Source organism: Pimephales promelas, chromosome 4 (genome assembly GCF_988280905.1).
Source record: "Pimephales promelas chromosome 4, fPimPro1.hap1.1, whole genome shotgun sequence".
Taxonomy (NCBI): Eukaryota; Metazoa; Chordata; class Actinopteri; order Cypriniformes; family Leuciscidae; genus Pimephales; species Pimephales promelas.
Genome location: NC_142772.1, coordinates 45,437,958 through 45,452,508, shown reverse-complemented (window position 1 = coordinate 45,452,508; position 14,551 = coordinate 45,437,958). Strand labels below are relative to the sequence as shown.

The 14,551-nt window shown below is 33.8% G+C and overlaps 1 protein-coding gene across 4 annotated transcripts in view; it reads right to left on the bottom strand.

The window, feature by feature from the left end:
- Positions 1-14,551, bottom strand: part of gak (cyclin G associated kinase) — a 45,275-nt gene that overhangs the window by 13,960 nt on the left and 16,764 nt on the right. For all 4 annotated transcript variants that reach the window (XM_089130575.1, XM_089130576.1, XM_089130577.1 and 1 more), the window contains exons 11-20: positions 11,704-11,824; positions 7,968-8,017; positions 7,731-7,879; positions 6,594-6,716; positions 5,570-5,703; positions 3,942-4,136; positions 3,745-3,862; positions 2,529-2,608; positions 2,248-2,441; positions 289-453 (exon numbers count right to left, since the gene is read on the bottom strand). In XM_089130575.1, coding sequence (XP_088986701.1) covers positions 289-453; positions 2,248-2,441; positions 2,529-2,608; positions 3,745-3,862; positions 3,942-4,136; positions 5,570-5,703; positions 6,594-6,716; positions 7,731-7,879; positions 7,968-8,017; positions 11,704-11,824 — 1,329 coding nt within the window. The remainder of the gene's footprint in view (positions 1-288; positions 454-2,247; positions 2,442-2,528; positions 2,609-3,744; positions 3,863-3,941; positions 4,137-5,569; positions 5,704-6,593; positions 6,717-7,730; positions 7,880-7,967; positions 8,018-11,703; positions 11,825-14,551) is intronic.

The window sequence follows — 14,551 nt, the reverse complement described above, 5'->3', positions numbered from 1 at the left end:
ACACCCCTAGATAAGACCCTTATTCATCGTCTGGAATCGTTTAAATCCCTTTGAATAGTTTGCACTGAAACTGTCTTTTGGACCTTGAACCGTTTGGTTCCCATTGAAGTCCATTATATGGAGAAAAATGCTTGAATGTTTTTATCATAAACCTTTAATTTATTTTCGACTGAAGAAAGAAAGACATGGACATCTTGGATGAAATTGGGGGTGAGTAAATTATCAGCAAAAGTTTTTTGAAAAGTGAACTACTCCTTTAACTGAAGGTGTTATAAATGTGCCGTATACCTTCCCAGTCAAGCATCTGGAAGAAGTTGTTGGCGTTGGTGTCAGTGCTTTGAGGAGAAGGGGAATCTGATTCGGTCTGTGGCCCTTCAGGAGAAAGCTCCGGCTGAGACGGTTCAGAGGCGTAGCAGGCTGTTGAACCAGGCTGACGTGGAAGCTCTGGTTTACCTGATCAACCGGATAGATTAAGAAGAACAAAAAAAACTCTAGGTTAAAACCAATATGAAAAGTATAACATCAAAATGTAGATGAAAAAACAAGAATGTAGGGTATCTGAAAGCTTTGAGTCCCACAGAAGTTCCTTAAAGCGAGGCGTGTTATTCAGTGTTGATGAAATTTGTGAAAAAATTAAACTGTTACTACAGCCAAACAGTGGTCTTCATCACACTGAGGATGTGCAGTCTGAAAAGAAGCGAGTAATTTATGGTGCTGAATGGCACTGGTGTCTCTTTCACAAACGGTTTCTCCTCCATATCGCTGCGAAATACAGCATTCTTGGTAGAATTCACATGTTTTGTGTGGTTTGCGCCGACTCACGCATATGATCCGTTCTTTGCTATCGTCTCACTGGAGCAGAGCTTACTGTGTGCGCGCTACAGCGGTTCACGTGACACTGATGCGAAGCGTTCCCTATCCCCCTGTATAAAGTGCTCTATGTCCCTTTCACCATATAGAAAATAGCAAATGTGTAAAAAAGTGAAAAATTTTAGCTGCAGCGTCTCTTTATAATGTAGTGGAACAACGCTTTAGATTCTAGAGAGCATTTGATTGGACAGAAGATGTCTCTTTTGATATCACTGTTTAATATCACACAGGTCCCGCAGTTTAGCAACAGTAGACTCCATTTTACAACACTCGCTTATTCAGCTGATCTAGATGTTAAGCTTGAGCTTTTAGGGAGGACCGAAAGCTCACCGCTGTGAAGGAAAGGAAGGTGCGCCGGACAGAACGCAGCAGCGGAAAAATAATCGGTTTACCTCGATAATCATTGGAAGCCAAAATCGAAAATCAATAACGATTAATCGCACAAGCCTAGTTTATTGTGTAACCAAAATTATCCAGAGAGAGAAAAAAAAGATTTTATGCATAATACGGTACTTTTAATTATAACAATAAGGACTCTTATTTTGAAAATATCTATGGTTTTACTAGTACTCCCAGCTGTAATAGGCGAGGGGGAAAAATGATGCACTCTTACACGTTACAACCATCTGCAACAAATTACAATATAATCCTCACCATAAAGTAAACATTGCCATAATTCATCAACAGTAGATGGCTCACAATCATTTTAATTAAATCAAAGCCTTTTGAAGTTATATAATCACATTAAGACGTCCAAACATTAATATAGATATTAAAGCTATAGATATTAGCTTTTGCTATAGACGTTAAAGACTGTTTATGACGTTAAATTTGAACAAAATTAATTTATTACATTAAAAGACTTATTAAAGCTACACTGTGTGATTTTTAGCCCCATCTAGCGGTGAAAATGTATATGACCATCCAGTGAATATTAGTTTCTGTTCCTCTCAATTTCGATTTCATTTTAACTCCTACGGTGGCCAATGTAGTCCAAGATTAACATGGCTTCCAGTTCGACCTCGTCCATGAGTGTTAACTCAAATGTAAACGTGAAAGGCGAAGCTTGAATTAACGGGTATTTCCCTCTTTGGCTAATGTACTTTCAAGATGGAGGGGCAACATGGCGACCGACATTAGAACCCCTTACCCGTATGTATTTTCAATGGCATATTATACACTCACGAGAATACTTTATTACTTGAACGAATTAAATATACATTAATGAGCACATATATTTTTGAAAGAATTAAGTGTTTTTAGCTAAGAATAAACTAAAAGAATTACACAGTGTAGCTTTAAGGACCGTTTATAAGCTCTTATAAAGACAGAACCAAATAAACCTTACAAAAACTAACCAAATAAAGAGAAACTCACCAAATTTTGTCAGGATCTCTTGCTGTTCATCTCGGCTGGAGAAAAGGATCTTGGGATTAAGTCCTTTTGTGGCAAAGTTTTCCCAGGGCGTAGTCTTGTTGCTAGGGCGATCCTGAGGCTCCACCTCCACATTTACTTGTACCTGGAAGAGGTCAGGGTATTTCTCTTGGATGTCACACGCATCGAGATCATATCTGCAAATACATACAGTATCGTCATTTTGACATCCAATCAAAAGCGAAACTGATATGAGATCATTGTAAGAGTAATCTGAAACTCACTTTGCAAATTTGACAGTGGAGGCGTTTCTGGGCACAAAGCCTGTATGGAACTGAATCTGAAACACCTTCATGGAAGCCATCTGCAAAAAAAAAAACATTATGATGTCTTAAAATGGGTGGAATTACAACAAATGAGGAACCGTTTGATAAAGATGCAGAATGGTTATTTATTTATTATAATTAGGGCTGGGCAAAAAAAAAAAAAGATTTTTCGATTAATCGTTTTTTAAAATGTTGTCGATTCAAAATCGATTCAACAAAATGTCAAAACAACATAATATAGCATTAATTGAAAGGAATTACGAATTTATAGCCTATGTATTTAATTCAGTCAGGACTAAAAGACTGTTGAGTTTTATTTGACATTGGATTACTTTATTCAGTTACTGTAGAATTTCAGACCTATACCAAAAACGTTTCTTTTTATGTCTCTTTATTTGTGTCTTTATTCTATTGTATTTATTTATTTTTAATTCAAAGATTGAAATCAAGCTTCCATGTGTAGCATGAAATCAATCAAAAATGTCTAAAAAAAGATAACTGATATTTATTTATCCATCTTAAACTTAAAATAACCAAATCCTGTTTGATCAAGGTGTGTCAATTTAGCATCAAAATCCTGTCTATTCATTATATGAATTTAGTGTATAGTGTACCTAAAATAAAAAGAGTTTTATATACAGGTTTGTGGCTCTTAATGACTTTGGACATAAGTTTAGAAGTGGTTAATTAATAAACTGTTCTTTTTATAAATATGGATTTGTATTACATCTATATTCATTATAGTCGAATCGAGAATCGAATTCAAATCGAGTTTGAACATCTGAATCGATACCCAGCCCTAATTTTATTTATAACTTTTTACTTAATTTCTTTCAAGGCAGTTTGCTGTGGGTTAGTCAGGGAGAGATTAAAAATGTAAAGAGTAGTGTGTCTGTACAAAAAGTTAAATTCTTTCTTGTAAATATATATATTTTTTTTAAATGTGCAATTTGTAAATTAAAAAAAAAAAATGCAATGGTGTGTTTGTCTTTGATTTCCTCAAATCGTCAGTGAGGGTCAAACTATTGTTCTTACGTTGCCGTTTATATCATAATCATGCCGTTCATAATAAAGTTACAGTCCGACTGATCAGCAACTGATTTGTTAATATTTCAGATCTAGTTAATAAACATGTAATGGGAGAAACCACACAAATATTGGTCACTTGTCTTACTTTGGCTTGCAGGCGTCCACCCAACGTGGAGCGGGCGTGATAAATCACGATCACGACGTCACCCTGCACGGTTATATTCAGAGGAATCTCCGCCCGCATGTCCTCCATCTTAAAATCCCTGCAGAAACGGCAAACTTAGTTACAGATGGAGGCGCACATGATAATCATCTCTATCAGCACCGGATCATGTGACTTACTTCATTCTGTCATACTCCTGTGAGGTGGTTGCGATGCGCTCGTCACCGACATAAACCTCACAGAATGGCCGGCAGCCGTTTCGCTGCTTATTAAAGAGTGGCACGGGTGTCATGGCGACAGAGCGGATGGTTATGGGCTTGCTGTGCGGGATTATGGGCTCCTCTGCCATCATATCACACATGTATTCAATATACCTACACACAACCACAGTCACTGGTTAATGCAATTCGTTAACACACAGTTATGACATACAGTACAATACCGGTGTGTTTAAAAGAAGTCTCTTATGCTCACCGAGAATGTATTTATTTGATCAAAAATACTTTATTGCACTGAAATATTTGGTGCTCAATTATTAATAGTGGAAATAATTTATTTTTCTGTTGCTTAATATTTGCAAAAACCTTGATCATATCAGTATATTAGAATGATTTTTGAAGGATCATGTAACACTGACAACTGCAGTAATGATGCTGAAAATTCGGCTTTGCATCACAGGAATGAATTATTTTTTTAAATATATGGTTGCACTTTATTTTAAGGTGACTGTTACAGTAATTCTACATTTAAGTACTGAGCAATATTAAGTAACTTCATTAGGTCAGGATTAGAGTTAAGTTTAGGGTTAGTTGCATGTAATTATGAATGATGTACTGTTATTACTATTGCAACTTCATGTAACATATGCAACAAGGACACTAAAAATAAAATATTACCAAATATATGAACATAGGAAAATGCTTATTTTAAACACTTTTGTAACTTTTGTTAATTTTTAGAATTTTATTTGAATTAGATTTAATTATTTTGATTTTAATATTAAAGTTTTGTTAATTTTGTTGTGCGTTTTTTATATTGTATCGATTTTAATAAATGTGTCTATAAAGTTTTAGTTATTTTAGTACTTAAACTAGGCAAATAGATGTTTTTGCTTTTATATTTATTTTATTTCAAGTTATGAAAATGTTTTCATTATGGTATTAGTTTTATTTAATGATAATAACCCTGGTTTTTGTTAACTGAAATATTAGACACCATTAGAAATCATATGAAATCAGATATCAGTTAAAATATAGAAATCCGATAAAAAAAAATTAAAAAGTTGCCTTGGCAACTAAAACAAGTTTTTTTTTTTAATTAAAGTTAAATAGAAAATAAATTAATTAAATGACAAAAGCACATCAAATTATTAAACCTAAACTAAAACTGAAAATATAAAAATTAATTATTATTTAATTTTTTTTTTTTTTTTTTACAAATACTACAATATTATAAAATAATACAAAATTATTAGTACTCTTTTAATGGCAGCTCAATGCTCTGGTTCAAGTGAACAACAGAATTGTTCGAGGTTATGTCACTTCCTTTACATCTAGTACATTCACACTTGGTTAGAGTCAAAAGAGTCTCATGAGCTTGCGAAGTTCGGCAGAAGCTAGGGCGAGCCGAAGAACAATTGTGGAAGGAAGTGACCTCAGCACCATAGCGCGGTCACACTTGCGGCTCACTGCTCATGTTCATGTGTGTGAGCTGCTGAATTAATTCATTTCGGTCCTAGAATAATCCGTCCTGACATTTTGGTCTTACTTCAAAAGAACAAAGTGAGAAAAAGAGAAGAGGTTGTTACCGCTTGTGTGAGGGCGAGATGCCCGGTGGACATCGCTTCATGCTGAACATGTACACCGCAGCCTCGGCTGTAGAGAACAGACGACAGAAACAGAGGAACGCACAAACCACCACAGCCGACGCTGCCCGTCCATCCTGCATACAAAAACACAACGCCACAATATGAAGATGACAGTAGTACAACTAGTGCTTTTATTCGGACTATTAGCATAATCAGAATATAAAAAGTCACCACGTCAATCACAATGCATAGGCCAAATCCCCCAAATTTCATTTAGATTGTAAGGAGTGGTTTAACCTTTTTGAATCCCATCAAGGTTGAAAACTGAAATTGGAAAGCACTGCACAGAAATGCAGTAAGACACACTGAACTTATGTTGTTGTTGAATGAGGAGTTATAAATGACTGTTGTGTCATTCTAAAATTCTCCTTCCACTCATCGTCTGTGTCCCAGCAGTCCTTGTTTCGGCCGTTTTTGCTGCTTGATAAAAATTAGCAGCACTTCATGTGACCCGAAATAGATAAATATTAAGTCTGCTCTTTTCAAAACAAAGAAAAACATCAGATTTGAAGCTTGTGAGACATAAACGCACACATCAACCCGATCACTTTATTTAGCGTTCATGTAAACGTAGCTAGTAATTAGGGATGGGCAACGATTAATCGCGACTAATCGCATCCAAAATAAAAGTTTATGTTTACATAATATATGTGTGTGTATAATTAATTTGTATATATAAATACACACACATGCATGTATATATTTAAGAAATACTTGCATGTATATACTTTATATATATTTATATATAATTAATATTATATAAAAATATAAATATTTGATATATTAATAACACATTTTTCTTAAATATACACATACATGTGTGGGTATTTATATATACAAATTAATTATACACACTACACACACATATATTATGTAAACACAAACTTTTATTTTGGATGCGATTAATCGTTGCCCATCCCTAGTAATATCGGTGGAAAAGCACCGTGTGAGTTTGTGTGCTCACCAGACAATGTACGATGCAGATGTTCCTCTGGTCCTGTTTGAGCCATTGATGCATGTTCTTACATATACTGTACAAGTTCTTCAGAGTAGGAGCTCGTCGAGGTTGCCAGCCGCACTCCGATACCTGCACAAACAACACAATTATGAGTTTCATCAAGTACAGTACGGCACAGAAAAACAATTACAATGTGTGTAGACGATAGAAAGACTAGACACCATATTTAAAAGTGAGGGGTTTCATTACCTTGCCAATAATATCACCAAAAGAATTTATCAAACAGCCAAGCCACAAACTTATGCTATTGGTTCAATCTAGCCTTGTTTTCATATTTATCAAATTAAGTATGGCATCTACTCTGGATTTATTTATTTATTTATTTTTTAATTATATTTATTTACTATTACAGTATTTATTGATTTTTTTTTTTTTAAATCATATTTTTATTCCTGTTTTAGTTTTCATTTTAGTATTTTGGGCTTTTGTCATTTTCATTAGTATTTTTATTTAGCTTATTCCAGTTTTAGTTATAGTAAAACTTCAACTTAAAAGGTAAGGTAGGCAATTTCGAAGCGGCTAGCAATAGCAAGCTAGCTTTGAAAGCATGAGATCCCACCCTCCCTTTTAGAGCGTCTCCAAAGCCACATCTCCTCCAAAACACATGAACACACACAGGAGAGTCTGCCACCAAAATGAGATACTGTGTTGAACTACCTGATGTCTAAAAGCTCATCGTGTGATGTGTGGAAATGCATACGCTGACAGGTAGGACATCGCTGAGGTCCTGAGACTTCCACAGAAGATATATGTACACGTTTACATTTTTAGACCACTATTGCTATCAGGATGTGAAGAAAGTTTTTCAACTAGTATAACAAAAAGCGTTTATAAAATAAATGGCCTACCCTACCTTTAAACTTATTTCAGTTAGTTGCAAAGGCAACAGTTAAAGTTTTCATTTACGTTTTTTAAATGTTAGTTTTCATCAATTTTCATTTTACCTCACCTAATTTAAAAAACTAAAGGATTTTTAATAGCTTTAGTTATATGTACAACACTGGTTTCATGATATTTGGAAAGACATTAATTTAGGTCATTGTAATCTGTTGATCATTTGCATTTGAGAAAAAGCTAACTCACCCTGTTGTGAAACCGAGCCGGTCTATAGGAGCGTTTGGAGAGGTTGTATACTGCATAATGACCCGCGTGTCGAGAATCCAGGAACAGACGCACGTCCTCAATGTTATTCTTAATGGCGGATTCAACTCCTTCAGCTGGGAAAGACATGACTGCAAAAAACACAAAGTAATTAACTTCCACCATTAGGGTTAAGACATCCAAAATGAATCTAAAGTCCTATTGCACGGGTGAGCGTACCTGCTATTCTGGAGGTGATGTAGGACAGGTCCAGGTCTCCCTTAGCATAACTGAGACAGGATAGGACACATGTGTGAGGACAACAGCAAAGCAAGAACATGTAGATTACAGGCAGAAAAACTGTGAATATGAGTAACAGCTTGCATCAAAACTCAAGAGTCATCAAACTTTACCACACTTTGGTAGAAATCAAAGACAACAGTTAAAGGGATAGTTCACCCAACTTAAATTCAGCTACACTACCGTTCCAAATTTGCAAAGAAATTAATTAATTAATTATATATATTTAATATATAATATATTAGAATTTATATTATATAATGTATATTATATATATATATATATATATATATATATATATATATAATTTATATTATATATATATATATATATATATATATATAATTTATATTATATATATATATATATTTTTTTTTTTAAATATATAATATATTACTTTTATATATACTTTATATATATATATACTTTTATTAAGCAAGGATGCAAAGACATTTATAATGTTACAAAAAATTTCTATTTAAAATGAATGCTGTTCTTTCTAACGTTCTATCCATCAAATAAATCATGAAAGAAAACATGACAGAAATATTAAGCAGCACAACTGTTTTCAACGTTGATAATAAAATTTCTTGAGCAGCAAATCAGTATATGATGTATCATCATGTGATGGTGAGTGAAGACTGGAGTAATGATGCTGAAAATTCAAAATTTCAAATATATCAAGAAAAGTGTTTTAAAAATTGTAATAATGTTTAATAATCCTACTGTTTTTACGATCAAGTACTAGTACACTTTGTGAGAATAAAACACTTTCACAAACATTAAAAAAAAATATTACCAACCCCACACTTTTTAAAGGTACTGTATAGATCTTATGCACCAAAGAAACAAGCACGCAGCCATCTTTAAAATGTTGTGTTTGAACAGTAGCTCTATTGCATCGCTGTTGAAGAGTAATTCGCTGGATAAGAGGATTTACTTATTGTAGAGTTAACGCAAGTTATCATAATGTCATATCAAATCTGAAATCTCAGTAGACCAGGAAGATATTAAAATGAGCGGTTCATTCATAAATACATAAGATCTTACTGTTATGCTGTGGAAATACAAACCGGAAGACAGGGGCTACATAATGTCTATGTTTATATATAAATATAGGAGAATTTGTGTAAATTTGTGCAAAATATACCATGATATAGTATGGAATGAAGTGAACTATTCCTTTAATGTCATTTCAACGTAGCATTCATACATATGTATTTAGTAAGCAAGCTGTTCAAACTTTTAAGAAACTATTGCTGATGGGAGCACACTGGGGTTATGAACAAACAGCACACAAAGCCATGAGATGAAGGTGGAGTGAAGTTCACACAACATCTCTACACATACACACACGTGTTACGCTAAACACAAACACACAGGTGCTATCCCATAGTTACCTGGAGCTGAAAGGGGTTGGTGATTTGAGACCGAGGAACAAAAATGAACAAAACAAGACAATGAACAAAACCAAAAAATTAAAGCAATTTGGGCCAACTGAGGAGAAAATAAACACGACAGACTTGTGGGGATGATAGGGGGATAATTATTAAACACGATTAATAAATGCAAACGGATTATGGATGATCTGGTAGATCAGTGTGTGGCATAAACATAAAAACCCTGATTGAGTTTACCGAGAGATTAACATACAGTCAACTACGATTAGACAGATCAAATTTACCTTCCGATGATCAAATCAACATGAACTCAGAAATGACCTATTTACTGTTATGAATGTCCTTAAGCATTTAAAGCATTTGTTATTCTACTGAAAAACACACAAAAGCAGCGCCCCGGAAAAAATCGTACGAATCAATTATTTATAAAATCTGATATCACATGTTCATTGTAGAGGAATAATTCTGCAGCACACACTCGAATGAGGTAATATCTCGTTTTAACTACATTAATGTTTTCATTAACTGAATTAAAATAAAAATATTACATGAAAAACGAAAGTTAGAAATGTTGCCTGCCAAAGCAACTAAAGGCTGAACACACTTAATCTTATCAGATTAAGATCCCAAAAATGGGATTTCAGAGTAAACAAACATGCCAGATGACGGACAAGACAAAATGCCGATAACATTGTTTGGACTGCTTTTTTACCAAAAAATTAGCAGAAAAAAGAAATAGGTTTGGATAAAAGCGTGGATATTGTTAATAGAGCCAGACCGATATTAGGCATTTTCCAAAATATCGGTATCGGCAGTTATAATGGCCGATAAATGAATATTTCAAAAATAATATAAAAACGGACGAAACACGCTTCAATCATCTCTCCTTGGCCTGTTATATTGAAAATGTATGTTTTACAATTTGCAGTATGACGATATCTATTGCCAAATCATGGCTCATCATAGACTAGCTAACCTGACATTGTAATTATAAGGTAGCTTATAAGGCAATGTAGGGACTAATTATTATTTATCAGAACTTTAATATATTTTGATGTTCCTCTGTTCAGTTGTGACAATAAAAGAAACAAGTTTTTTTTTAAATGCTTTATCATATTATTTTAGTTCAAACTCATAAATAACTACAAATAACTTTGTTAGGGAAATCTGTTAATGTTTTGTTGCGCGTTTCTGAAAAAAAAAATATATAAAAAAATATCGGCCGATATATCGGATTTTAAAACCCAAAAATATTTGTATCGGTATCGGACTTTAAAATCCTTTATCGGTCGGGCTCTAATTGTTAAGCTTCCGTCCACTCGCTTTCTGAATAGTTATCGTTTTGGCGTAACTTCTACAGAGTGTGTGTGCGTTTGCAGATGTTAGACTTTTACGATTTGCGATTGATCCGAAGTTGTTCCGAGCAGATTCAGTCACTCTTAACACACACACACACACAACACAGGAAAATCCGATAAGATGATCTGCAGAACCATCAAGATAAGCATGACTTTTCCTGGGATGGTCAGAGGGAGAGAAGTGTGCCCAAAATCGGCCCGATTATCTCTTGTAGTGTGTGTGCAGTTGCAGTATTACAATTACTAAAACAAAAACTGAAATAAAAACCAATTAAAGCTAAAAACTAAAATAATAAAAAAAGGACAAAAGATTGCAAACAAAATTGCTGAAAATATAAAAAGTGGAAAAATATTAATAACTACTATAGTACGCAGTAAAGCTAAAGTAACACTGATATGAGAAATACAAATGCATATAATGCAATGTTTGGGTAAAATACTTTTAATTTGATACTTTTTCTTTGGGAAATTAAGCAAAATCTATTCATAAATAACATTAACTTTCTTAATTATAACATTACTCTTGCATCATCCTTCATCACAATGCATTCGGTAGTGCAGTATTTGTCAAAATTAATTATTCTGCCTAGCTTTTTAAATAGCCAGGATGTCAGGACCGCATGTTTTTGAAGCCTTAAAAATGCTACAGCTTTTGAAAAACAGCCTCTGAATTAATACCAAGAAGAGAGTACAGATTTCAGAAAGCATGCTCAAAGTCAGCAGCGCGTGGCATTGCTCGAGAGCTAGATTAGGTGATATGAGATTAACCACCAGCCGATTACCAGAGTGCACCACTACGACCTCTTCCTTCATTCGGCTGAATCTGTCAATGGCTCAGCGTAAAGCGATGCATCATAGCGAAACCAAAGCAAGCACACTTGTTAATGTGTTGTACTGCAGTGTGAATGAATCGCTCACCTGGCCACCGACTGGATGACTTTGGATGATGTGTCTTTGATGTTGGTGAGGAATCTTTCGGTTCCTCCTTTCAGAATATCCAGGAAGCCTCCACCCATGGCCGGGTCTGTGTCATACACACCTGGAGATTCAAACACGCACATATAATTGCAGGCCAACGTTTGTCAAAAGTGATTTTACAGAAGAATGGTTTTGCTTAATTTAATCGACATACGCACACGAGAAACGCCTCAATGCAATGACTCGCATCACGTCTCAAAGAACAGTTCTTTAAAACTCAAATGATCAGACCTTAAACAGTTAGTTCAGCCAAGAATGAAAATTGTCATTAATTTGACATCCTCATGTCGTTACAAACCCGTGAGACTTTCGTTCATCCATAAAGGAATTTTTTTTTTTTTTGAATTTTGAATTCTTTATTTCAAACATAATAAGAAAAAATATAAAATAAAACAATGTTTAAAAAACTTAGGAAAAATCAAAACAAACGAGCTGCAAAAATATATATGTATAATTCTTTGCTGTTGACATACTTCTATAATATGTGCAAAAAGGAGTAGGAAGAAGTAAAACTTATATACTCCTACCCCTTAAATTCTTACAGTCTTACATTTACAATTTTATATTATTATTATCATGTTGTTCTATACATCCATACACCTATACAGATATATACATACATACAACAGCACACACACACACACACACACACATATATATATGAAGAGTTCAGATGCAAAAGCCTCTAAATGCCATTTGAAATTTTCTTCTAAAATTACCATTTTTATCAAGCTTGTAAATTTAAGTTCAGTAATTTCACTTACATGACAAATAATAGGTAATCTTCATTGCCATTTAAGTGAAATTACTGAACTTAAATATACAAGCTTGATAAAAATGATCATTTTAGAAGAAAATTTCAAATGGCACTTAGAGGCTTTTGCATCTGAACTCTTCATATACACACATACATTTGTCGAACCTCAATTATGTACTTATTCAAGCAGCAAAACATTAAAAAAAGAATAAAAATAAAAAGTACAACTAAAAATGACAGCGCAAACAAACAAAGAAAAACAACATAAACAATGGAGTACTCCTACTTTCACTACAGTGCTTCTTAAAACCTCTTGAAAATAATTTCTTTGTACATTTTTTAAAATAGGAATATGTTTGAGCACTGCTTTAGTTTATCATTTAGTTTATTCCATAATTTAACTTCTACAAATTGATAAACATAATCTTTTCCTTGGACACTGTAAAAAATTTGGAGTAGGATTTACTTGAAAAAACCTTGCTAAACGATCTCACTCAGAAAATGCTAGTAAATTTACAAGGATTTGCCAAGTAAAAACCTAAACATATTTATCAGTAGCTTTAATTAGAAATCTTTAAGTTAAATTTACTTGGAATGTGGAATTAAGTAAACTTTACAAAAAATAAGTAATTTCAACTCGGCTTGTAAAAGGTTGATTAATACCGATTTCCTTTGCCTTTGTATTACACTTCACTAAAACAATTATCTTGAATTTTTTAGTCATTTATAGTATGTTCTTTACTTAGATCATCTAAGTAATTTATATATACATCATGTCAGACTTTAAGCCTTATGTGAATGCAAACACCTCAATACTTGGTAGACAATACACAATGGTGGCAACATTTGATGGATCGTTTTTGTGTTTGAATGTGTCGTTTTAAGCAAAAAATTTACTCGAAATGTCACAAAATGGCAATTTACTAATACTGAAAACAAAAATCAATGATAAAACAGTGTAAATACAGCTGGAAACCAGTGAAAAATGAACCTCATTAATTATTCAAGGTCCAGTGCATGATGGGAACCCCAATATCAGAAAAGTTGAGTAATTTTTACTTAATTTTATTGAGTTGATATTACACTTTCATTTATACTCGCTTGAAATAAGTACTGATGTGGAATTTACTTAGTTTTTTAAATTCTTGCCTGAACTAACTTTTTCAAGTAAATTACATTGGGTTTTTTCACTAGTATTTACTTAACCAAAAAATCATTTTTTACAGTGATAAATCTATTATTCTTAAAATTTCCCATTCCTCTTAAATTGTACTCCCTCTCAGTAAACATCTTTTGTTTATTCCCAGGCAATAGGCCTGGGAAGATCTTTTAAAGGACTGAAGTCGAGACAGGATCGCGTGTGCGGTTGGTTGCATGAGTAGTATTATCACTTTCTGACTGTGTTTGTTTTAGAAAATCAGAGTAAACACAGCAGATGGTGACTAGAGGTCAATCCTCTTACAGCATGGAGAGAGAAACCATCCCTTGGGGTAAATATGGGGGCAGGGGTGTGTACAGGGCATTATCTGTTTGTGTACAGTATTATGGCAGCATGGAGGGTTACACTCGTGAAACATGTTGGCTGAAATACAACGTCTAGCTAAACTTTCAAAATTTAGTTTGTACTGATGCATCCGTCCACTGCTGTTCAAGTTACTTGTTAAACTAGCAGCATTCTGAAGGATGAAACAAGTCTCAGATCCCTAGTGAGTCTAGTGGTGTGTGTAGGCATGAACGAAGGTCTTTTTGTACAAGCACTGGTGAAAATTTACACTGATGAACTGAAAGCATTCTTAAAAGAGCTCATTCAAACTGTGTGAGGTTTTAATGACATGACTGATGCCGCTGTATCCTGTAGAAGCTTCAATACCCTTTGATATGAATCTCTCACAAACAAAGTGCTTCTTATTACCACAAAAGATGGTGGATCTAAAGCCAGAAATGATTGTTTACACAACTCAGCCAGTTCCTGAATACATTAATGTGCGGCATTAAGAGCTTTTCTGCAGTTTGACGAAGTGTACAATTTAA